The following is a 23,374-nucleotide window of genomic DNA, read 5'->3' on the forward strand; positions in this document are numbered from 1 at the left end:
AGTGAGAGCCTCTCATTTCTTGACATCATTATTTTAAACAGCCACCCTAAAGCAGACCACAAAATTTTTACAGGAGTTCGGTGGGTGGTTTTTACAGGGGCTCCACAGCAGGGAGGGAGTGCATTGGCTCCAGCTGTCCCGGACAATTGGACGCTGCAAGCTGCTCTCACATCTAGTTGCTGCAAGGTCTGCTCCCCTCAGAGGTGGTGAGCAAGGTGAAAGTACAGACCCTCCTGCAGAATATGTCAGGCAAAAGTAGCTTTCTATCAGGCTGGAGACCTGTTTCTGAGGTTCCTCTGAGAGACTCAGGGTATGTAAAAAGGGTGGCTGTTGCTCTAGGTTAGCAAACTCACCTTGCTTCACTGTGGAAGGAGCCAACCAGTAGTGTCAGAAGGAAAAAGTGTCGATCAGATGTGTCCCTTGCCCTCCCCAGTTCTCCACATCTCCTTCCACATGCAGATCAGCTGTGAGACTGTCTTTCTGTGGGTGGTGGCTGCCAACCAGCCTTTGGAGCAGGGCTGGCACGCTGGCAAAGTTGGACAGCAGGTACGAGTGTAGTGCCGGGTAGTACATGGCTGTGTGTATGCTAAAGGGTGCAGGTGGAGGAGCTGCATCCTTCCATGCATCCCTCCATGGTTTTCTTTCTCTTTCCAAGCTTGCCTGGGACTTGGGGAGCTTCCCAGTGATCCTCTGCAGGCCCTTGCATTGCTCCCTGCTGTGTTCCCTGCCACTGCTCCCCCCCGGGTAAGCTGCAGGAACAAGTGTTTGGGGAATGGCACGCCAGTGCTGGCTGTGACCTCCGTGGTGTCTGGCAGGAAGTGGGCAGCTTCCCATGACTCACCACTGCCTGCTTGGCTTTTTCCTTTCTCCTCCCCCAAGACATCCACCTCTCGGTGTGTTCTCCCCTGGGGGTCTGGGTACAAAACCTCCCTCTGTGCAGGGTTTGCTTTCCTCTTTCTCACCTCCAAAGGCAGTTGATTCACCACCGATTGCAAAGTGGAGCTGAAATGCCACTGTACCACCTAGAAAACAGCTGTTCAAGCCAAACTGCCTGCTCAGCAGGGCTCATTTCCATTGGTAGTTTATTGACATTTGTCCAGCTGTACATAATAGACAATGGAAAAACGCTGCCAAGGGAAGGCTCAGCTGGTTGTTTACTCAGGATTATCTGTGCTCCTCTGTTCCCATTGCCTCCCACGCTAACACCTTGAGGCCCGTGTTACAGTTTAGTGCACCCTGCATGGAGCTGGGGTTGCACAAGGGATCCCAAACAGCAGTCTCGGTGGTGCAGAATTGGGGATTTGAATTGGTGCAGATCTGGGAATTGGGCTATTTTTTCAAGGGATGTACAGATAAACTGGTTAAAACATAGGCTTTCAGGGCCATCCCAGTGCCTCTGTGGAATTTGATATCAGTCCAAGCTGAACAAAAACAATAAAGTTACTCATGTCAAAATTTTCCATGAGCTGGGAGTTGCTTTGACCCAAGAGGCAGCAGATGGTATGTGCAAGGCATCGAACAGCCCTGGGCTGTGCCCATGGGACAACCATGTAACCAGCCAAGCGGATTTGGAGTGTCCCCTGCTGTGGCAGCCCCACCTGGCTCACTGGGAGCTCTCTTGCCTTGCTCTTTTCCAACCTGACTTGTGGTTCGGTGCGAGGGTGTGTGGAGAAGACCCTGCTGCCTTCCCCTTTCCTTCCTAATCGAGAACTGGGCAGCTTGCAATCTGTGTTCCCTCCTTCTTGGTGCTTTGCTGTCTTTTTCTGTGCTGCTTTGTATCTGACAGCTGCTGCTTTGAGGCATCTCTGCACTCTGGGAGTTGTTGGGGAACTTTACCTTGAGTCTTGTCTGTGCCCTGTCCCACCAGTGGGCTTGCTGGGCATGGTCAGCAGATCCTCCAGGGTTCATTGGCCATTCTCCAAAGCCCAGAGCGTGGTACAGCCCAGGCCTCAGCGAACTGGCATGTGGATGTTCCCCTTATGGTCTGTCCTTGTCCACCTGCTTTTGCAGGGCTTGGAGCTCCTGATGCTTCTCACCAGAGAGGTTTGGAGGGCAGGCATCACCATCCTGTGCAGATTTGCACGGGGAACCAAAGCAGGGTGGGAGCCCCTCACTGTAAGTGGGGCAGAGACCAGGGAGTAGTGTGATAGGTCTGCTAGCTGGGGCAAGCATAAAGGTGCCCTGGGAGTGAACTTATGGCAAGGGGTCCTTGTGGTCAGCTGTGGCTATGGATGAGGCTCTGGTTCGCTGATACCCTCTTTCGGGCTGGACATGCTGCACCACCTTCCACAGGCCACTTGGTAGGAGACTCCGTGCATGGCTCATTCCCTAAGTTAGTAACATGCTATTAAATGATGCTTCTGCACCAGGAACCTCCTTGCTTCAGCCAGGTCCATCCTGTTGCCGTCCCAGTGAGGTTATATGTTCATTTTAGGAAAGCAAACCAAAATCTCTGGAAACTATGTACACATGACAGGACCCAATGCTAACAGCTCCTAGTAGTTTCTTTTGGTGGGCTCGTGATAACTTCTTAAAGATTCCATTCTGAGGGATTACGTGATGTGTAAGGGTCTCAGATTTTGTTTGGAAAAAGGTGCTTTTTAGTCTTCACAGAGGACTTGTGACGAAGCGCTTGAAGTGGCCAAATGCATTTTAGGAAATAGAACACTTCCCCAGAAGATTAAACTGTTTTCCTGTTTTAAAACCTTTTATTTCAGACTGCTGAGCATTACTAGTACTCACAAATTTAAAAACTGGCTCAGGCATGGCCACCCAGAAACCCCATATCACGCAGATGTATTTGGCAGAGCTGCCTGAAGGACAAGTGGGTGTCAGTTCACACGCTGATGTGCCTTGCCCGAGCCTGAGGCTGGGGAGGAGGATGGCCTTGCTCTAACGGTGCTCATGTGGGAGGGGAGGCTTGTTGCTGTTGTTTTAGCAGCGTTTAGGAGGTGTTTTAGTGCTCTTGAGAACAGCAGATTGTTCATGTTCAGCCGTGGTGGGCCCTGTGCCATGCTTACCCACAGCTTTCCCCGCACACGAGCGCTGGCTGTCTGGGAGCACAGACGGAGCAGCGGTGCTGCCCAGCTGCATCCCTACCAAGGCACAAGCTGCTCCCAGGCAAGGGTCTGGATCCTGCTGCCTGGATGCCTTCAATAAAAGAGATTAAGGCAATCGTGGTCTCAGCCCTTTAAGTTATTGTGGTGCCTGGAGGGCACTGCCAAGATCATCGCCTCTTTCTCGTGCCTTCTGGTAGGTGGCATGTCTGTGTAATGAGGCACATGTTGCTGTTGTGCACTGCAGATGCAAGTTTTATTGGTCTTGCACGTTTCGGAAGTCTTGGATATTCTTGAGTGCCACCTGCTGGCTTTCTGGTTATTGGCTGGTTTTAGTCCTTAGCCATTTCTAAGCACAACGTTAGAAACTCTGCACGGACAGCTGTAAATAAAAAATCCTAGCTCCAAGGAAGTTCCACTTGGTACCTCTGAGACCTCTGTGGATGAAGAATCTTGTCTCTGTTTCACAGACATGAAATGGTTCATGAAAACATCTGTCTCTCCTGATGCTGCCCTGGCAGGAGCCCCCTCTGCATCCTGGAAACTAGTTATGCTCAGGTGATTTCTGTAGGCAAGGTTTTGGGTCAGGAAACAGGTAGCAAGTGTGTTCTTCTTGGATATCTGTGTGGAAGTGTGTGCAGCCACCTTGTCAGGAACAGCTTAATGAACAGACAGACCTTTCCTTGCCTTACTCCCAGGAGAGATCTGTCTGCCAGTTCCTGACCATGAGCAGGGAGCAGCTCTGGGAGGTTTTTGTGGACTACAGGAGGGTAGCCTCATTGTCCATCATCCCCTAGTTCCACCATGCTTTCAACAGTTCAAGACAGCAACTGGTTCACTAGATGATGAGTGGAGAAGAGACAGAGCATCAGAATGGTAATGGCATCTCTGAGGTGCACATCTGCACCAGGGAATAGCCTTGCTTATCTCCAGAGCAATTTTGGACTGACTTTTCCTCCTCTGGCCCATTTGAAATCATTGTTTTACAGCTGTCACTCTTAATAGTCAAGTTCTTATCATGTTCCTTCCCTCCTAGCATCAAGAGCTGATCTCCCATCATCTCTGACAGGAACAGTGTCTTTTCTCAAACAGTGCTTCTTTACTTAAAAATGGGATGAGCCCTGGAGGTGGGGATGGCTGTAACATGCTGTTCCCTCGCCTTTCACGCCTGGGAGTGGTCTGAGCTCTATGTCCATGGTACAGCTGGGGAACGTGCCCTCCCACGTAGCAATGCACAGACAGAAAAGCATCACAGAATCACGGGCTGGAAAAGACCCATAAGATCTTTGAAACCAACCATTAGACTACACTGCTAAGTCCACCAATAAACTATGTCCCTAAGTGCCACATCTACACAGCTTCTGAATACCTCCAGGGACGGTGAGTCCAGCTCTTCCCTGGGCAGCCTGTTCATGGAGCAGGAGTGAGTGGGCAAGGTCACATGAGAGTGCTCTGTGTCTGTTCCAGATCCTGCTCTGAGATGCTCTAGTAGAGAACACTTCTGCCTGTCAGATGTTTTGCCTTCCCCAGTGTTCACTCCCCTCTTGTTTTAACTATTGCTGGAAATTATTCCTTAAGGCCTTGTCTGTGAACTTCACAATACTCAGCTGTAAGTATGTATTTTTGTTCCCTGTCGTGTTTTTGTCCCAGGTGCATTGGTGGTGATCTGTTTTGTTTCCCTCTGTCCTGTGTGCTACATGTCTGATGGTCACTGGGAGCGTGATAAAGGAATGGGGGAAAAAAATCTCTGTGTGTGTCGATCCCTGGATGCATGTGATGGTCCCTTGGTTCTATGGATTCAAGGCACTCCTGATGAGTTCCCACAGTTGGGCAGTGTGAGTGGCTGAGTGAGCAGTGAAGCTGTTCCTCTTTGGGCACCGGAATGTTCACCCAGCACAAAGCACTGCTGGGCCCTTGGGCTGCACCGACCTGTGCTCCAGGCAAACCTGAAGAACCTTAGGCACTCTTTCCCTTTAACCTGTGCCGTGAGGACAGAGGTGACAGTTGGATCCAGCAAAGGTAGAAATTCCTGTCTCTTCCTACTGAATTTGGCAGGATTATTGGCATCTGGGCTGTCCCCTGACATCGTGGGCTTGGGAGAGACATCCCTCTGAAGCGCAGCCCCATGAAGGAAAGGTTTATTGGCACCCCCAGAGCTGGCTGTACCAAGCACACAGAAACCAAGCCAAGGACCACAAAAGCTATGGCCCACCACTGAGCTGGTGCAGGCAAGCTCTGGGGAGTCATCAGAGATATGTGGCTCTAGCTTTTATCTTTGGTCACATATGCATGTGGGGATGGCAGTATACAGTCTCTGAGGAATTTCTGTGGATGAGTCAGAATGGACTTTGCTGCAGGTAAAGGAAGTGCATTGGTTGGAGGATGTCTCAAGGGTCTGGGAGCAGATCAGATGCCTCTCTCCAGGAGATGCCACCAAGCAGAGCAGTGTGATCCATGTGGACCTGCTGGTCTGGGATTGCTGCAACTGCTGTCAAGGAGGCAAAAGTGTTGCTCTCTGCCCTGGGAGGACTGTGCTGGGAAATGTCAGCTCACCAGAATTTAGTATGCATCCTCATCTCTGCCTCCATCTTCCCTCCCTGCGATCACGATAACTACATGCACTTGTAACTAACACTGATGTTACAACTGAAGCCAAGCAATTTCTTGTAATCAGATTTTATTTTTACCACATAGGCTAACAATAAAATGTGCTTCCCCACTGCAGAGCTGAAACATTAACAACTGCTGTGCTAAGTAAAGCAAGGCTGATGTGAAAAAGAGGGGAAGACTGTCAGATGCTGGTATCAGGAATAATGTGCACCATCCCTCTTGTGCAGGGGCCTCAGCACCAGGGGGATGGGGATTTCTGGAGGGAGACTGAAATGAGGATCATTCACAACCCATTTTTGGACACTGGCTTCTCAGATGGTGTTCTGAGCAGCTCAGAATAAAACAACCTGACTTTGGCAAATGAGATAGCTCTTCTTGACTGGAAAGTTCTCAGCTGGACTCTTTCTAATGCCTGGCTTTTTGTCTCTGTTCTTTGACTGACTTTGTATTTTTTACTATTTCATATCTTCCCTAACCCAATCTCACTGTAGTGCCTTCTGTGCCCATGGGATCCTATTTTGTCAGTGGAAGGGATTGAAATGTTGGGCTGCTCCTACCCTGCCCTGTGCACCTGGAGTAGTTCACAGGATGTCTCCTATCATGGCCACACTGTTGGATCTGTGAAGGGACTTGTACCCAGGCCTTAGGTGGCATTTCAGAAGCAAGGGAGAAGACATCTGGAAGGAGTTTGTGCTGGTGTATCCAGCAGTTGCTGGCATGGACATACAAGCTTGCTGTGCCATCCTGGACACCTGAGAACCTGGAGAGAAGCTGGAGGCTGGGGTGAGACAAGGTGTTTCTGAGGCTTATTTCATGTCCTTCATAAATGGAGGGGGAGGAGTTCAGATGGGCTGCAGCTCATGTAGAGAACAGCAAAAGTGGGTCATGATGGGAAACACTAAGAATAGTTCCCTGAACCCAGGCAGAACATGGGGCAGAGGGAGAACAGTCCTGGGCTCTCTCTTGGTGCCTCTTGCTGTCTTTGGGGGATCCTTCAGGCAGGGACACTGCCAGGGCACTGGGTGTTGGGTGGCAGTACAAGTTGGAAATGGCAACGTCTTATGAAAATGTCATAAACTCTGTATTTTCCAGGAGACTGAGGGTATGAAAAGAGGTTTTTCCTTTTAATAATTTTTTTTCTTTTTGGCCAGACCATGACGTTATAACTTCTTTCTACAATGCTGGAAGGTGTAGAAAATAGGACTGTAGGTAGAAAATAGTAGGCTTAGAAAACAGCAGTAAGTGGGGAAATTAGGACCTTTATAGTCAACTGAAGCAATCAATTGTAACAGTGGTCATAGCTTAATGTTTTCATTCTGAGCTGCCCCTTCCCCCGCTGCAGTTGGTTGGACTCAGCTGCAGTGAGGGAGATGTGCAAGTGTGGCCAGACCTCCTTGCAGGAGCCATAGCAAGGCTGTCCTTGTTTTGCATTGGCTTTGGCTCCTGCCTCTGCAGAGGGATAGACTTGTGTGCTTGAGTTGGCTGAAAAACTGTGTGACCACTATTCACCAGGCAGATGAAAGCTGGCCTCCTGACGCAGTGTATGCACTGATGGTGGTGGGGAACTGTGTGGGGGAAACATGAAACATCTTGCTGGGTTGATGGAGGCAGAGACCCACCCAGTATGTGGGCCTTCTCCCAGTGCTAGAGCTCATTATGGGAGGAGAGCTGGGCTGGGGTAGGGCTGTTTGTGCTGGAGGGGTGCAGTGAGTAGTCATTTGGGAAGCATGGGGAACAATCATCTGGTGAGTGGTGCTGGAGAGCTGACAGCACCATCCTGCCCACCACACTGGAGACAGAGGTCTCCTCCTCTCCCCTAGCACCATCCTCTCTAATCTAGGAAGCTGACTTGCCTGCTGCATGTTCAGCTGGATGCCAGGGGCCTGTGCCTTCTAATTTTAATGAGGTTTAGTGCTTCCAGCCCAACTCTTAGGCTCAAATTGCCAGGAGAGAAAGTTGAAGAGGCCACTTTTGGCAACAGGTTTTTCTCTGAGCTCTGTTTGGTTTTGGAAGGGGGAGGAAAAGGTGTAGCGGCTGATAGCATACAAGTGAAGCTGGTACAAAGCATGTAGGCAAAGATGCAGTGATACAGAAGGATGGAAACATCATCCAGAGAGTCTCAAGTCCTGAGAAGTCAAAACCATCAGATTTCTGCTTCAGCAGAGTGAGGGCACTGGGTTAGAGGAAGGTCTGTCCCATGCAATGAATCTTGTTCAGCAGGGAGCTGGGACAAAGGTGCTGGTGCCTTCCCAGGGAATTGTGCCTGGAGGCCCAGCAGTTCAGGAGGGAATCACTTCCTGCTCAGCCCTGCTCCTTTCCCGTGCCCATGCCTAAACATCATGAAAAGTGGAAGCTTTCAGTTTGCCCAGGTCACAAGTACAGAGCATGCTATGTCTTTGTTTCTAACAGCTGAGAAGCTGCTGTTCCCTGGCTCTGTGCTGTGGGTGGTCTTGCCAATGTCCACAGCTCCAGGGTGAAGCCATTCCCCTGTCATGTACCTGGTTCAGTACAGGGCAAGCTTTGGCCAGCGATGGACAGGGGTGCTAAATAACTAAACCTTTTCCAAAAGGCAGAGCTGACTGCTGCATGCAAGGCTCTGAGGTGCCGTGCTAATGTTAATGCTAAGGCTATTTCTTTACCCTGTCCTTGAAAAAAAGAGACAAAATTGACGTTAATTCTTCCTTGGCATTTACAGAGCACTTAAAAACCACCAGAACCCTAGTCAGCGTGCGGATTGAGGACAGTAGTGAGGTCACTGGGAGAGAAGTGAAATCTGCCCATGGTTTTGTGATGACGCAGGATTCAGCTGAGCTGAGACAGGCTACTCGTAGGCATCAGAAATTTCAGAGAAACCAAATCATCTTCCAGCCTTCTCTTTTGATCTAAAAATATCTATAAACTCTTCGACATCTTAAGGCAATCTTCAGTTGCTGGTGTGTTCAGGGAATCTGTATTTGCTTCCTAGGGGAATTTTAGCATTCACCGGAATAATTGCTGTCAGCTACGATTTCCATTGCTCTATTGGCTTTATTTGTGTCACATTGGCTGCAGTTGTCAATATGAACATTTCTGCTATTCCATCTGGAATAAAGTCTTTTGTATACTCAGCCAAAAGTGCTGGCTCTGGGGAATGTTTCTGAAAATGCACACGCAGGCATGTGCATCCAGGCAGAGACAGCCTGGATTTCATGAGCTGGTGATGGCAGGGCCAAAGGGATGTGACAGATGGCTTCTCCCTGAGCTCCTCCACCACAGTACAGAGGGGCAGGAGCAGGGCCTCATCAGAAATCGTCTTCTCTGCAGCTCTAAAACTCCACTTCCCCTTTGCCTTTGATGTGCTTCCTCTTATCTCTTTCCCTCTTGGTTCAATTTAGAGTTGCTCAGAGAATGTGTAGATCTAATTTTAGATGAACCTGTTTCTGGCCCAAGATTTCACATGTTTGGTCTCCGCAGGAATGCACAGCTCCCCATGAGAGCTGGCACGACCTGTGCGGTGGGCGGCCCAGGGAATTGGTGCTGCTGTGTGACAGTGCTTTTTAATTCTCATTTGCTTGTTTGAATCCAACCCAAGGAGCTTTTGATGCCAGCCTTTGATAGTTAGCAGGGCTCAGTGAGCAGTGTGTTGGCTAGCAGAGCAGTTTTTCCTTCCCAGAGACTCCAGGGCCAGAGCAGTAATTCAACATTTCTTCTTGGCAGCAATTTAAGGGGCTAAGGTGAAAATTTCTTCCTCCTTAGTAAATGTAGTTCCAGGTCAGGAATAAGGCTTTTTTAGTAGGATGCTAATCCTACAAAATTAGGATTTAATTGGGATTAAATCCTGTAGTACTGCTCCTCAGTGTCTCTTTGCTCTACAAAGAGATCTCCAAGGTTTCCCTGGAGTTTGACAGTAGAGATGTGTACTGGAGACTTGATGTCTAATCTAGATCTAGTAATTGCAGTGTGTGACATCAACCAGCACTTGTAATTGGGATGTTTGGATAGACTGTTGGTATGATTTGGTATGTAAAAAGACTTTCCATTCTGAGGGCACACGTGGCATTTTAAGGAAATATATCCCCAAACTTGGTGTTATCTAATGAAAGCGCCAAAAAGTGTACCAGTCACCATGAAATTATTGGCTGCATTTCTGTTCTGAGCCCTGATGTTGAATCAGAGGAGGATCTTCCAATGCTCTGGGCATAGTGAAGTGAAGGATCTCCAAGGAGTTCAGAAGAGACGGTGCAGCTACTGAAATGGGTGGCAATGCTGCCCTGAATTGTGGTGGGAATGGAGTTAGGTGCCACTCAGCACTACTGGAAGTCCTTTCCCTGATTTGGTCAGGTTAGCTGATGTGCCTCATTAGTCCTAAACCTGCCACTGAATAACAGCAAAAACCCATAAGTGAGGATAAGAAGGCAGATACAGGATATGCAAATGTAATTTAATTTTTAGAAAGGAGAAAACCACCGCTGTAAGTTACAGCAGTGTTACATATTTGTGGTGGTCAGCCAGCTTTGTGATGTTTGCTTTGTGCTTGAGCAACTTGCTGTTCGTACTTCTCATGCAGTTCTTGTAGCCTTATGGAATACCTTGGGTTTGAGTCTTTTGGTTTGTAAAATTCCCTAACAAGCAATTCTTATCTGGCTGAATAAGCACAGAGTGGTGGTGTGGAAATGGACAAATGTTTCGTGTCTATCCCTGTTATTTTTAATCCTCAAATAGTTATTTATACAAATAAGTCAAGTTGTGGTATCCTTTTGTATACAGGGAAGGAAAAAATGGCCTGTGCTGAGATGAAAATTTCTCAGAAGCTTGCTTGAGACTTTGCTGGCTGCTGTGGAGAGAGTATTTCCACCCAACGGTGTCATGTCACAAGAGGCCTTCATCATGCAACAGCATTTTATTAAGGTCAGCTGTTTTCAGCTGCCCTCCTGTTGAAGAGGTAACAGATGTCTACAGGTGAAGCACAGCCCTTACATTTGTTAATTTTTCTTCTACAAGCAAAATATATACTTTCTTTGCCATTGATGTGATTAGAATTCATGTCTTAAGAAATTACTCCTTCCCGTACGCGTGGGATTTTGCCTCCTGATCCTTGAACTGCTAGAGACAGTGTGTGTGTGCAAAAATGTACAAGCCTCTGGTGAATATAACTTCAAGCACTCCCACCTGGGGCTGGGAATGTGCCAGATCTTATAGGATTAACAGTGTTGGGAATGTCATTGCCCAGCAGTGAGACCTCCAGCAGAATAATAGGAGTGTTGTGTGTTCTGAGGCTGTCCCCAAAACAGTGTCAGTAGAAGAGCTAAGGTTTTTACACAGTAGCAATGGGAAGCTGAAGACCCCACTCAAGGAACAGCTCCCTGAGCACGTACAGAACAAGGCTGTGGGCTTTGCATCAAAGGGTTGGCAGGAAGCAACTCTAGACAGAAGCTGTGACACACAGCTTCGGAGAAAGGTGACCACAATCAGAAATCAGGTGGACTCTGACAGGAGGTTCAAACAGTATGTGTTTTTGTGGATGGAGTACAGATTTCTTCTGTATATCTTACAACAGCCAACACTCTGGATGTTTTTCTGGTCCGTGTTTCATTGTTGGTGCTTCTGGCTTGTGATCTTTCTGTCTACTTGAGCCCCCATGGGGTGACAGAGGAGAAGCACTGAGCAGACTGAAGGGGATCTGACAGCCCCAGCTGAGGGTCTCCTACCTGCAGACGTGGGCACAGCAACTGTGTCAGGGCTAAACTGTCTATGAGAGTTGCCATTCCTAGGAGAGAGTGATGCTCGTGCGTCTTGTTCTGAGCTCACTGTGCTGGGCATTGCACCAGCACAGGAGTAAATGGGGCTGACCTCCTCTGAACAAGACATAGAACTAAGGCCCTGGCCCTTCGTGGCTATCTTGGCCCAAGATCTGTCAACTTCCTGGTAGGAGCAAGTGTGATAACAATTCTTGGACAGCCTCCAGCCTTGATAATTACTTTTCACATACTCTCTGTGCAAAATGCCACATCTTGAAGTCAGTCCTTCGCTTGAAGTATGCAGGCACTGTTAGTGCAACAGTAAGTGGGCTGTGTTGCCTATTTTTCTCTTTTTAATTTTTTTTTTTTTTAATTCTTTGGTCTCCTCTGAATATCAACTCCCCTTTCGCCTGTTGAAAGAAAGTATTGGGCTAGGTGAGCCACTGCTCTGATCTCACAAGACATGTCCTCCGTCTTGTTTGAAGTGGTGAGCAGTTTCCCCCATGTTTTTTTCTCCATTGTTGGTAGTGATGAGACAGAGGTGGTCTGGGAGTTTCTGCCCTGCTTCCTGGCACTGGATGTTGTACGTCCCCATGGTGGCTCAGGTAGGATTTGTAATCACTTGACTTAAAACCAAGTCAGCAATGGGCTGCATCAGCACCAGAAAAACATTCGTTACATTTTGGAACATGGAAAAAAGCTCAAAGATTCACAAAACTTACTCAGTCCCAAAGGGTGTTTGGAAAATAGTGCTATGGTGGATCTGTGTTTTGGAATAACTTGCACAGCCCAAACTGTGTCAGGTTCAAAGTAGTCACCTTGCTCCATTCAAATGCAGTGTTCAAATCCCTTTTTTCTGCAAGGCACTGTGAGGTGTTCAGCCACACATGAGAGAGATGCCATCCGTGGGACTGGCAAGGTCTGATTCCCTTCCCTGCTCCCGGCCCTGCTATCCCTCTTCTCCGTGCCACCCGTTCACAGGCACGGATTGCAGGCACTTGGGTGTGAGTTGGTGCCAGGCTCCATGTGTTGCCACTCCGTGGGAACAGCCATGTGACGTTATTCTGTATATTAAAGATGGTTTATATATTGACAGTAGTGCCATTGTGAATGTGCAATTGATTTTGTTACACTGCTACTATTTTCATGTCTGGTGCATTGTCCCTCTGAGATAATTGGGATTTGCTCCATCTAGCATAACTGGGTTATGTTTGACATTGGTAATGTGTGGATAGTTGCTCTCCCACAGTGTCTCCTTGTAATCTGTGCCGAAGAAGGATGTCTAATCATCTCATCACTTTCAGGAGCCAGCACTGTGTGTTCAGATATGCAGAGTGAACCCAGTGCTTGTTGAGCGTCTTGTTTTGGTTGACTTACCTTTTTTATAACCAAGTAAAAGTCAAAATCAATTTGGAATATTCTGGATTCACAAACAGTGAATATATATCATGTTTCTAATGTGGCCCCAGGTTTCAGAAACAAGAGAAGTTCTAATTTTGATATTCAGCATACAATAGAGTTGAAATTTTTGGGGGGTGAGGTCTGCTCCAATTTAAGCAACCACTCAGAGCAGAAGATGATTTCCTGATGCCTGGGAAGTATCTCCCATATCTTCATAAGAAACCAGTCCCCCGAACACTGAGCTTTTCAGAAGAGTTTGGCACTGGGCTTAGTAAAGGCTTTCTGGAAATCCAGCCCTGGGGGATAATGAGTTGTTCTGGAAAACATGGCTCAAATGTTCTTTGCTGTTGATCTTCCATCCCATACATTTTTAAACAATTTCCCTGGTATGGTTTCCATTGCTTCTGTCTGACAGTGAGATGACACCTCTGTGCCTGGTGTTCAGAATCACACTGATGTCTTGCTGCCTCATCGTATTGCATGCTGAGAATATTTTATGAGCTGTTGGTGATCCTCCTTGTAGGCCTCTGCTTCCCCAAGATTCTGATCCTCATTGCAGATCCCTATCTGCAGTTATCATTCCCCAAACTACATTACTTTGCTTTGTCTATCCAGGCAGATCTTTACTTTGAGCCTTGCTTTCCCTGTTTCTGCATGGATCCTTTTGTGTTTCTTAGCTCTCTCACTGCTGGTCCAAATTTAGCATCATCTGCAGTTGTAATTAATATGCTGTTTGCCTTTGTTTCAGGTCATTAATAAGGATGTTGAATAAAAATCTTCTGCCTATTGATTCTGGCATGTTCCCATAAATAGCATCTGTGCACAGGCACAGTGTACTTGGAAGCCTAGCAACCCGCCAGCTCCCTGCTTGCACGGTAGTTTAACCTCGTGTATCTTGTCTCTCTTGCATCCTCTTCCTGTCTCTGTGCACTGGTTCTCTCTTTTGTCCTTTTGCACAGGCTGACTTGTTTTTTTCTCTTTCCCCTCTTCCTCGCTGTTCCCCCTCTTAAGTTCTTCTCCCACTGCTCCAGTTCATAAGCTTTTTGCTTATGCTGTGCTTTATCAAGTGAGCTCATGGTTCGAAATGCTTCTATCACACCTTGTGCTTCTGCAGGGCTCCAGAGGGGGGACAGTGTGCTCCCTGTCCAGGGTAGTAATGTGTTGGGATCCCCCTCACCATGGGGTGTTTACTGCATCAGCCTCTGGTTTGTGTATTGCAGAGTTTGCAGGGTGTCAGACACAACAGAAGAAGGAAGTAAAATTCCTGTCTTTGAGACTGACTCTGCCATGAGGCCTTGAAAAAGAGTAGGGAGAAACAAGGAGGAACCCACTTAAAGCCTCTATTCTTCTGGATTAAATCATCTTTATTTGGAAGGATCCTGGTTTAGGAACCAGATCCTGGTTTACCTTCCAGTCAAAGGCCCATCAGGGACTGGTGTTGGAGTTGTGCAGAGCCCAGAGATCTTGGCACAGGATCCGCTGTTTCAGGTACTTGCACACAGGTTTCAGACTTTTCCCAAACCTGCAGCAAGCCCTAAATCCCCCTGCAGAGTTTTGGGTCTTTGTTGGGATGAATTGGCTGGGGACAATTGTTCTGAAGCCAGCATGTTCAGATCAGTAGGAGAAAAATGGGCTTGACCAAAGCTAAAGCTCCTATAATTATTGCTTTGAGCAGATGGTGATTCAAAGTAAAATGTAGCCAGCTGAAATCTGCTAAAACTGTAAACTTGAGGCTTCACCACCTCTCCAGGCCAAGCTAGCTGTTGCTCTGGGGAGCTGCAGACATGGCACACAGCATTCCCACACCATCCTAGGGGCAAGGGAAGATCATTCAGCTCTTGTTCCAAGTAAATTCTCAAAAGTACCAATTTTACAGTAACAGAAACAGACCCAAGAAGGCCCTGCAGACCTGTAGAGCTCCTTGTCACAATATTCTGAAGGTGCAGAGGTGTGTGAGGATGACACGTGCCTGATAACGTGTTAATTCCTTGTGAGTGTGATTTTACTTTGATAAGTCATCCTGGTTGCAGAGTTGGCTAACTAAAACATGCAGAAGACTAATCTGGCTATTTTAGCAACTTCCTCTGTGTACATTAGCTACCCCACTAAACTGAAAAGAAATATAACATAGTTTGGTTTTTAGGCTGTTTATTGGTACTTCTCTTGTGAGTTTTCCCTCCCTTTTTCTGCAATAAATATTATTTATTTTTTATTACTTAGGAGACCTGTTTATTTACAGGTCTAAGAGGGAGTTTTCAGTATAAGGGGGAGTTGCTATTGACTGGGCTGCTTTGCTGCACATTGTACTCCTTTTCTATTTCATGGAGATGGTCACACCACACACACACTCCCCACCCCCCAAAAATGAGACAGGTAGGTAAATAGTGGCTCTCTTCTCATGTAGTTACTGTAGCTGTGCATGATTAATGTAAAATCAAATGGTTGATAGTCTGATTTTTGGATTGAGATCATAACTTACTCAGCAAAGGAAAGCTTGAGACCTATCTTTATATGGCAAATATTTGTCATCTTGGCTATTTATACATTGGGAATTAGTGGTCGAGTAATATTTTTGGGCACCCTAATTGCAGTAAGAATCACAGAAACTTGCTATCACCAAACAATGCACTTGTCTGACAGGATTTGTTTCTGGTCACTAAACTCCTGGGTAATTTTGTTTATTTGTTTCTGGGGATGTTTCATCCCTCAGGATTTATATTAGGAAAATTCCTGCTCTTATGATTCCTCCTCTGCAAAGCCAAAAAATAGGCATGTTGCGTGGGTATAAAGCCCCAGCGGCTTTTGCTTGATCACTGCAGTAGAGGGTTGGGGCTGGCAGGTCCCTGGAGGGCTGGAGAGGGCTGGTGAAGGTTGTGGCCCAGGGAAGCCCTGGGAAAGCCCCATTTGATCAGGACAATATGTTCTTGGGAAGCTCTGAGGGCATTTCCTCAGTCTGGCACTCATTCTTGTTGGCATTTCTGCCTCACTGCTTCTTCCCAGTGTGCACAGGTGAGAGCTGGCTTGTTCCCAGCTGTGGCCTTGGGGAGAGCCCGGAGTGCTGACTGCCCCCTGGGAAACAGGTGTCCCTCTCCTCTGGCTGGAGCACAGCCTGGGTTAGTCCCTGGCCTGAAGTACAGCCAAGCTCACCTGGTCATGGTCCAGGGCTTGGGACCTGCTGCCCGTGCAGCAACAGCACTCCTTCCTCTCTACCCCAGGGATTCCTGGAAAGTGTGAATTGGGAATGGTGCTGGGATGGGGCCTGGGCTAGGAGGTGCTGTTCAAAGGTATGGACACACAGAGTTGGCATGCAGACCTTAGGGCAGCCCCCAGACTCCTAAAATGCTGTTGTGTGTTCTGCTGCAATGCTGGTGGTGTGGAGTGGGCTGAATGAAAGGGTCTCTTACATACAGCTCTGTAAGAGCTGAATCATCAAGCAGCAAGAATCACTTGTATTCAATGCAGCTATTCCGTGTGGTCTGTGTATCACTTACACTCAGCCTCTTTCTTGCACTGGACAGAGAAAGGAAGCAAAATCAGCCTTAATGTTGCATAGATCTTATTCTACCCATTTATCTTTAATTCTGGTTTTAAGCAACCATTCACGATTAAGATGGATGGATGCCTTGAGAAGCACTTGGTCAATTAAATGATCTGTTGCTTTGAAGTGGTTTAAAAGCCCTTTTGTGCTTTAAGGAAGCAAAGAAACTGCTGAATGTAGAAAATTTCAGCCCATGACTAGTATGAGGTTAACCAGTCATAAAGCCCACAGACAATAATGATTCATTTTTCTGTTAGCTGGGTAATGTCAGTATTCTGTGTGTCACAGATCTGTTCCCACAATTACAGTAATTTGAGTGATTTGGAAGGCCTTATTTAGTGATGTTTTTGCACAGCTCAACATCACATACAGAAAATGGCAGGATAGGTTTTCCCTAATTTCATAGGTTCAAATCCTGGCTCTGACAAGGCATGTGCAAGAACTGCAAGACTGCAGTGCAGCCTGGTGTGTTGGGGTGTCGGCATTTTTACTGCTGTGAGACTAACGTGTAAATTCCGCAAAACCTGTAAATAGTGTGAAGAGAGAACACGATTTTAGTTAATTTCTGTACCTCCTTTCAGGCAGATAAAAATTTTAATTTGGCAATAGACTTCAGTGCACAACTCCACAAATTAGCTTTTTCTGGGAGTAGCATGAGCACTGCAACCTGCTGAAAAGGAGAATTGTCTCTTTGATAATGGCATCCAGAGCAGGTTTTAGGGAGGCATCATCTTTACTGGGACCATTTTGACTCCAGTTGTCTGTTGCGAGAAAGGCTTTGGTTTGTTGCACAAATGACAGGGAGATGACAGGAATTTGGGTCATGTACATAATGTGAAGCAGTTTGAGTAAATCTGTTTTTGATGGATTCACCACTGGAGTGGATAAGGCCCATGTGCTTCTTCAATCTGCGGGAGTGACAATCAACATGAAATATGGTTGCTGTTATTTTACCAAATATCTTTCTATTATATTTTCTCTCAGATGCTGTAATTTCAAGCACTGTGATTTGGGAGTTGATACAGGGACACAGTAGACACCCACCTCTATGTACAGATTTTTGTTTTCTTTTTGCAAAGACAGATAATTTACATTACACAGTGGGAAAAGGTGATCGTGAATTCCTTTCTAGCCACTGCATGTCTAACCGGGTTCCTCTGCTGGACAGACTCTGGTGCAGACACAAGTAGAAAACCCCCTTATGGAGATCATGTTTTCCCTTTTTGTTCTAGTGACTATTTAGGTATTTGAAATAGGCTATTTTAACCAAAACATTTCTATCTGTGTAGGGTGGCAGGGAGCACTGGCTTAAACAACACATCGCTGCAGATGGTGCAAACTCATTTGAAGTTGTCCTGTAGTACTCTTACTGTTTGAATCTACTCTTGGTTTAATTTCACACTTGTAAAATGAGCCTGTCCTCCTTAGGCACAGCATGGGAAATCAACACCTATGGGAGGGAGACATAAGAGCCTGCATATTATGACAGCTGGGTTGCTTGAATGCAAGTAGTTGTAAGTGGTCCAGTTTATTTGGGACTTACATAATACATTTCCTCCTAACTGTTCCCATTTCCCCTCTGGTCTCTCTCCTAAAGGAGGAGCAGCTGTTCTTCCAACCCTTTCCCCATAGCCTCTTCTTTTGTTGCAAGTCAGAACAACTCAGGTTACAGATCATCCATCACATGGGAATTCAAAGACTCCAGAGGCACAAACAGGGGACACATCAAAGGAGAAGCATTCCATGCACAGATGTATGGCTCAAGCAGGCAGGTCTGGGTCCACCATGTCATTCCTCTGCCCCAGCCAGCCATTCCCCCTGCCTCTGGAAACAGGAGGTTAACTGGCTGGAGCATGTGGGAACATGGCCCGTGATGAAGGGGGAACCAGGGATGTAGCTGTGCTGTGATGGTGGTTGGGGGGGTGGTATTTTAGGCATGAGGGTACACTGCAGGACATGTGTTTGAGCTGTGAGTCCAGCCTGGAGCCGATGGGATGAGTAAGGAGCAGGCTTGCTCATGTGCTGTCTTGGCCATCTGAAAAAATGCTCAAGGCAAGTTTACTTGGCCAGTTTTTTAATTAAGGGAAGGAAAAGCACTTCCTGAAACTGAGGGAGATGGAGAATGTTCCACTCCCTTGCACATTTTTAATACCGAGCTCCCGATGATGAGAGAAGGTTTTATTGTGAAAACTCTGGCACAGTTTGCATCTTTAGGGATGGTGTGTGATGCTCTAAAACTAGCTGAGAGATCAGACTAAAGCAAAGACCTATCTGGAGGAGGCTGGCAGTGTCCTGATGGGAAAGTTGCTGCTACTCTGCTGACAGGAGTGGTGAACTTTTACTGCATTGTGCTTGGCAAAGGCACACTGCATAAATGTGGCACGGCATGGTGCTTCAGTGCTGGCAAACACTCTGAACAAGCACTGACTGAATGGGGAGGGCTGGGCAGTGGAGTGATGTGTCCCTGGGTCTGTGAGGCAGAGGTGGGCTGAGAACCTCACCTCCTGTCTGCCCAGCCTGGTCTTCTGACTGAACTTGCAGGTGTAAGCAGGTATCATCTTTACATCATAATGGCAGTTGGCCCCTTGGCACACCCTGTGTTTTGTTTTTGTGTCCTCCAGCTTATTTCTGCTTCCTGATGACTGCTCTGGGCGTGACAGCTGGTGCACATCGCCTGTGGAGCCACCGTTCCTACAAAGCCAAGCTACCTTTGAGGATCTTTCTGGCTGCAGCTAACTCCATGGCTTTCCAGGTGGGGTTGTGGTTGCCTGTTCAGATTCTTGGCTCCAGGCAGCTTTCTCTCCTGTGCAGATAGCCCCTTAGCTTAGAGACAGCAAAAGAAAGAAAAAAAATTAATAATGGCAGAAAGACATTTATTTTATGTAACACATTCCACTGGCTCAGGGCATGCAGAGCCCCTCTCGCTACCCACATAACAGTATTCATTAGACAGTTCATGAGCAATAATTATTTAAGGATCACACCGAACATGCCAAATCAGGGGCTCAGACCCCCAGCAGCCAATCTGTGGCACAGATCAGGTCCCTCTCTTCACAGGACAGCATGGAAACTTCTGTGAAGATCAACTTGATGCAAATATCTCTGCATAATCAAATGCCTTTCTACATCCAGGCAGTTGGAGACTGTATGCCCAGAAAGGAGAGCAGGCATCCTTTCACAATCTTAATTTATCCCTGGTTTAGGCAGCGTTTTTCACCAGTAAAATTCAAATTAATTTGCAAAGGAGTGTGTTACTAGCTCTATACTTACTGATAGGCAATCTTAGACCACAGAAACATTTGTGTAACACCCAGCTGGTTGTAGGAGTTAGCCCCGAACAAGCGTGAATTTGGTCACTCCTCTGGCTGGTAAGGATAGAGATATGAACCTGTAATAGTATTAAACTTACTGAGCTTGGCTGCCCCTAACCCCTTGTGGTACCATGTATGTGTTACGCCTTGAGTTTTCAGCTTTTTCCCTTCAATTGTTTGGTTGACTTTTTGTTCATGCACCTTGACAGAGCATGAAAAGAGTCCCTTTATTCACTTCTGTACTGTTCACTTATCATCTTTGATTTATTTTTTTTTAAGGTGAAAAGAATTAATTTTGTTAATCCCTCTGGACATTACAAAGAGCACACAGTGCTTTTACTTGAATGTGGAAATGCATCCATTTTGTTTATAACCTTTCTTTATTCTGAACCATACTCCAGCTGCTGCTCAGTTCCTTGTAGAGCTTTACAATCCCTTTGCTCAGTGTGTTAAACAACTGTTTTGAGTTTTGAGAACCCCCTGGTACTATGCTTCTGTTACACAGCTGATCTTATCTTTCATAATTTAAATGAATGTGTTGAGCTGGTTACAGTGAGCCTGCACACTGGGATTTCATTGCGTTCTGCTCCCCTGTTGCCATGGATTTTGCTCTCGGCCGCATTGGCCTCATCACCGCTTTTGTCTGAGGACATGGTGTGATTCTGAGGCAGGGAAGTACTTCAAAGTAACATCAGGCCACCTTTGTGCCCTTCGTATCAGAAAGAAAATGAAAAGCCGAATTGCCTGCTCTAAGTTTTAAGTAGTCTGAAGCCTGCTGCTAATTACCGTGACATCTGTAAAAAACAGCCTGGTAAAGGCTGTTTTTACCACCACAAGCTGACAGCAAGTGATGAATTTTCAGGTCCATCTCCTTCATGTTGGCTGTGGGAGGAAGAGGTAGCACTGGAGATACCTCCAGCATCCCTGGATGTTAAATATTGAGGAAATATTCAGACTTCTTGAAGGACAGAGGAAAGAAACTTTGCTGTAGACTTTTAGCTTGATGCTGTGTGGGCTGTGATATCCTATACTTCCTCTGAAATACCATCAGATGCATCCATTTTTGCTATGTGCCCTGGTGCAATTTTTTATGATTGGAGCATGCTGAGCTGTGTTTCTTCATCTAGAATGAAGCTCTCACAGTTTTGAAAGACTGTGCTTCTTGCTGTCACATGTCTGTTTCAGACATAGGTAATACCCAGTTTATCAATCTCCTCATCTTTTAAGTTCCAGCATCTCAGCTGGGATGTGCTGGTGTCTCCACTGCTCACTGCGTTGTGCTGATGCCATCACTGTGACACAAGCTGTGTTGTTCAGCTGAGATTGTGCTGGGTGCATTTGTACACAGCAAGAGTCACTGGATGGAAAGTTGTGTCAGCACACTGAGACTGTTTCATAGCCCAGTCTATGGACACGTTTCAGTCTGCAGGTTTATTAAGGGAATGCTTAATGAAACCTCATGTCTGCATCACTGTCACAGCATGATATTGTCACTCTCTGCTTTGGAAGGGATTTCACCCCTGTGCGTACCTAAACTTGATCAAAAGCAATGTGTTCCTGAAAAACTGGTTGCTATTTATATGCTTGGAGCATATTTAACACATGCTGTGCTCCAGCTCTTGGTGTATTTATTGTCAACAATTCTGGCCTCTGGCCTTTATTTCCTCTTAGCCTTTGTGGGTTTTAATTAGGTTCATTTCAGTTGTTTCACAGCTTCTTAACCCTTTCATCTGGGGAATCATGTCTTTTGCCAGCCCTGCAGGTGTTTGCTGCAGTATGAAAAGCCAAGGTAATTTCTCAAAGTATCATTGCTTTGCCTGGTTATCTGCTGTCCCACAAATAATTTATCAAGTGCTCTTGTGACAAACTGATCAATCGGCTCACTTGAAAAATTATTTGTGGTTAAGAAAGAGGATCTTTTCTAAATGTGCTTCTTGCATAACCCCATTTTATTTTTAAATTACTTAATCTTGGCATTTTCCAGTCATGGATATTCCCACTGAAGCCACTTGAAGCAGTGTAGAGGTTTTCATTCCCTTTGATTCCTCCAGGAAGGTAAAGGTCTCCCCTTGATTTTACTGAGGACTTTGGTGGCTTCCTTTGCTTCACTCAGTTTACTTTGTTTTCTCATGCAGTGGGATAGGTAAGATGCAACATACTGGAGTGCTGGCAAGGGGCCAATCTTCACTGCTTCCTCTCAATGGCTTAGATGAGTCAGTGCTGCAGAAAAGTGTTCCCCTCATCCCCAGCCCACTCCCAGCATCATTGCATTCACGACATGACAACAAAACAGGGCTGAGCAAAACTGAATGCGGTGGAGTTGAGATCTCTCTGGGGCTTTTGTTCCTCTCTTGTCCCTTGTGTGCTCTTGCAGGCAGAGAGCATTTTTGCAAAGCTGAAATTGGACGTGGAGACATCTGAGCTGGATTCTTTGGCTGCTCTGTGCAGTTGTTCCTGGAGTCCCCCCCTGTGGTTTCTCTCAAATATTAGTAGCTGAGAGAAAGAGCAATGATTTCCGCAATGCTTTCAGCATAGGGCTTTTGTCTCACAAAGTACAGATACAGACAGTTGCCATCAGCCTGTGCTTGCTGTGTCCTGTGGTATATTCAGTACCACGATGGCTGGCGCCCTGCACTTACCTCAAAGGCACCGCAAATGGTTTGCCCGGTTCTCCTGGGAGCAAAGCTGCTGTGGTTGGTGGCTGTGGGTGCAGTTCCTAAAATTAACCCAAGCCTTTCCCTCCTTTGGGTATTACTGCTTGGGTACCTCCCTGAGTGTGCAAAGATGGAAACAGCAGAGGAAAGCACACTCTGCTAAGAACTTTCCAATTAAAGTTCACACTCTTGTGGATCTGAGCATTAACTAACATTTCCATGTTTTGGTGCTGGTGTTGAGCATTTCAATTCATAAATGAGTATGTGGCCCGAGGTTTGCAAGTGTTGTACATGCTTACAATGCCCTGCACTAATAGCTTGGCACCAGTGCAAAAGCCACCAGTTTAGTCCAGTGCATTCAGCCAGTGCATCCTGCAAAGCAAATTGGGAGGCTGAAATCCCTTCTGCTCAGTAAACTCAGAAAGTCTCTGTTTATGGATCCAAGCGTGAAATTTTACAGCCATAAGGCATTTCAGTGTAATGTTGTACACTACAGTAGTTGTAGTGATCCACAAGCTTTGTCCCATTTTCAGTGCTGTGTTTGTGCCTGGAGGGTGTCAGTGGTCACCAGCTGCAACCAGCTCAGGAAAAGGGTGCCAGAACTGAGAGCCTCTGCACAGTAGTTCCCTGAAAATAAATATGCAAGCTCCCCCATGGCAGGCTCTTAAAATAACAATGTAAACATGTATGTACCCTATCCCTTCAGCCCATCAGGGTCCATCCTCAGGCAGTGAACACCCAGGGCAGACTGATGATGGTAACTCAGACAACAAATTCCCAGGGAGGGCACAGTACCAGGGTGGTTTGATGGTGGTAACTCCCAAGAGGCTGCTAGCTTCCAGTCATCTCCAGCCCTGAGACGTGTCCAGTCTGTGTCACCAGTTCCTGGAGCAGGTCCTGTTCTGACAGGGAACAGTGTGATGGGCTGTCTGTCTGCAAAGCCGGGGTCCCTCGAGATGTTTTTAGTCAATAACCTTTCTTGAGCAGCATCAGAGAGGGGCTTGGTGCTGCCACTGTGTGGGGAAGGAGCTGGAGGTTGCACTGCCCGGCCCCTCTCCTCTCACCCCACCCACCACGCTTTCTGTCC

General features: G+C 46.8%; 1 protein-coding gene across 1 annotated transcript in view; it reads left to right on the forward strand.

Annotated features, from left to right (window-relative positions):
• SCD5 (stearoyl-CoA desaturase 5) overlaps positions 1–23,374 on the forward strand; it is a 31,455-nt gene that overhangs the window by 1,880 nt on the left and 6,201 nt on the right. The window contains exon 2 of the mRNA XM_050327334.1: positions 18,944–19,074. Coding sequence (XP_050183291.1) covers positions 18,944–19,074 — 131 coding nt within the window. The remainder of the gene's footprint in view (positions 1–18,943; positions 19,075–23,374) is intronic.

This window comes from Myiozetetes cayanensis, unplaced genomic scaffold (assembly GCF_022539395.1).
Source record: "Myiozetetes cayanensis isolate MyiCay16 unplaced genomic scaffold, myiCay2020 scf33, whole genome shotgun sequence".
Taxonomy (NCBI): domain Eukaryota; kingdom Metazoa; phylum Chordata; class Aves; order Passeriformes; family Tyrannidae; genus Myiozetetes; species Myiozetetes cayanensis.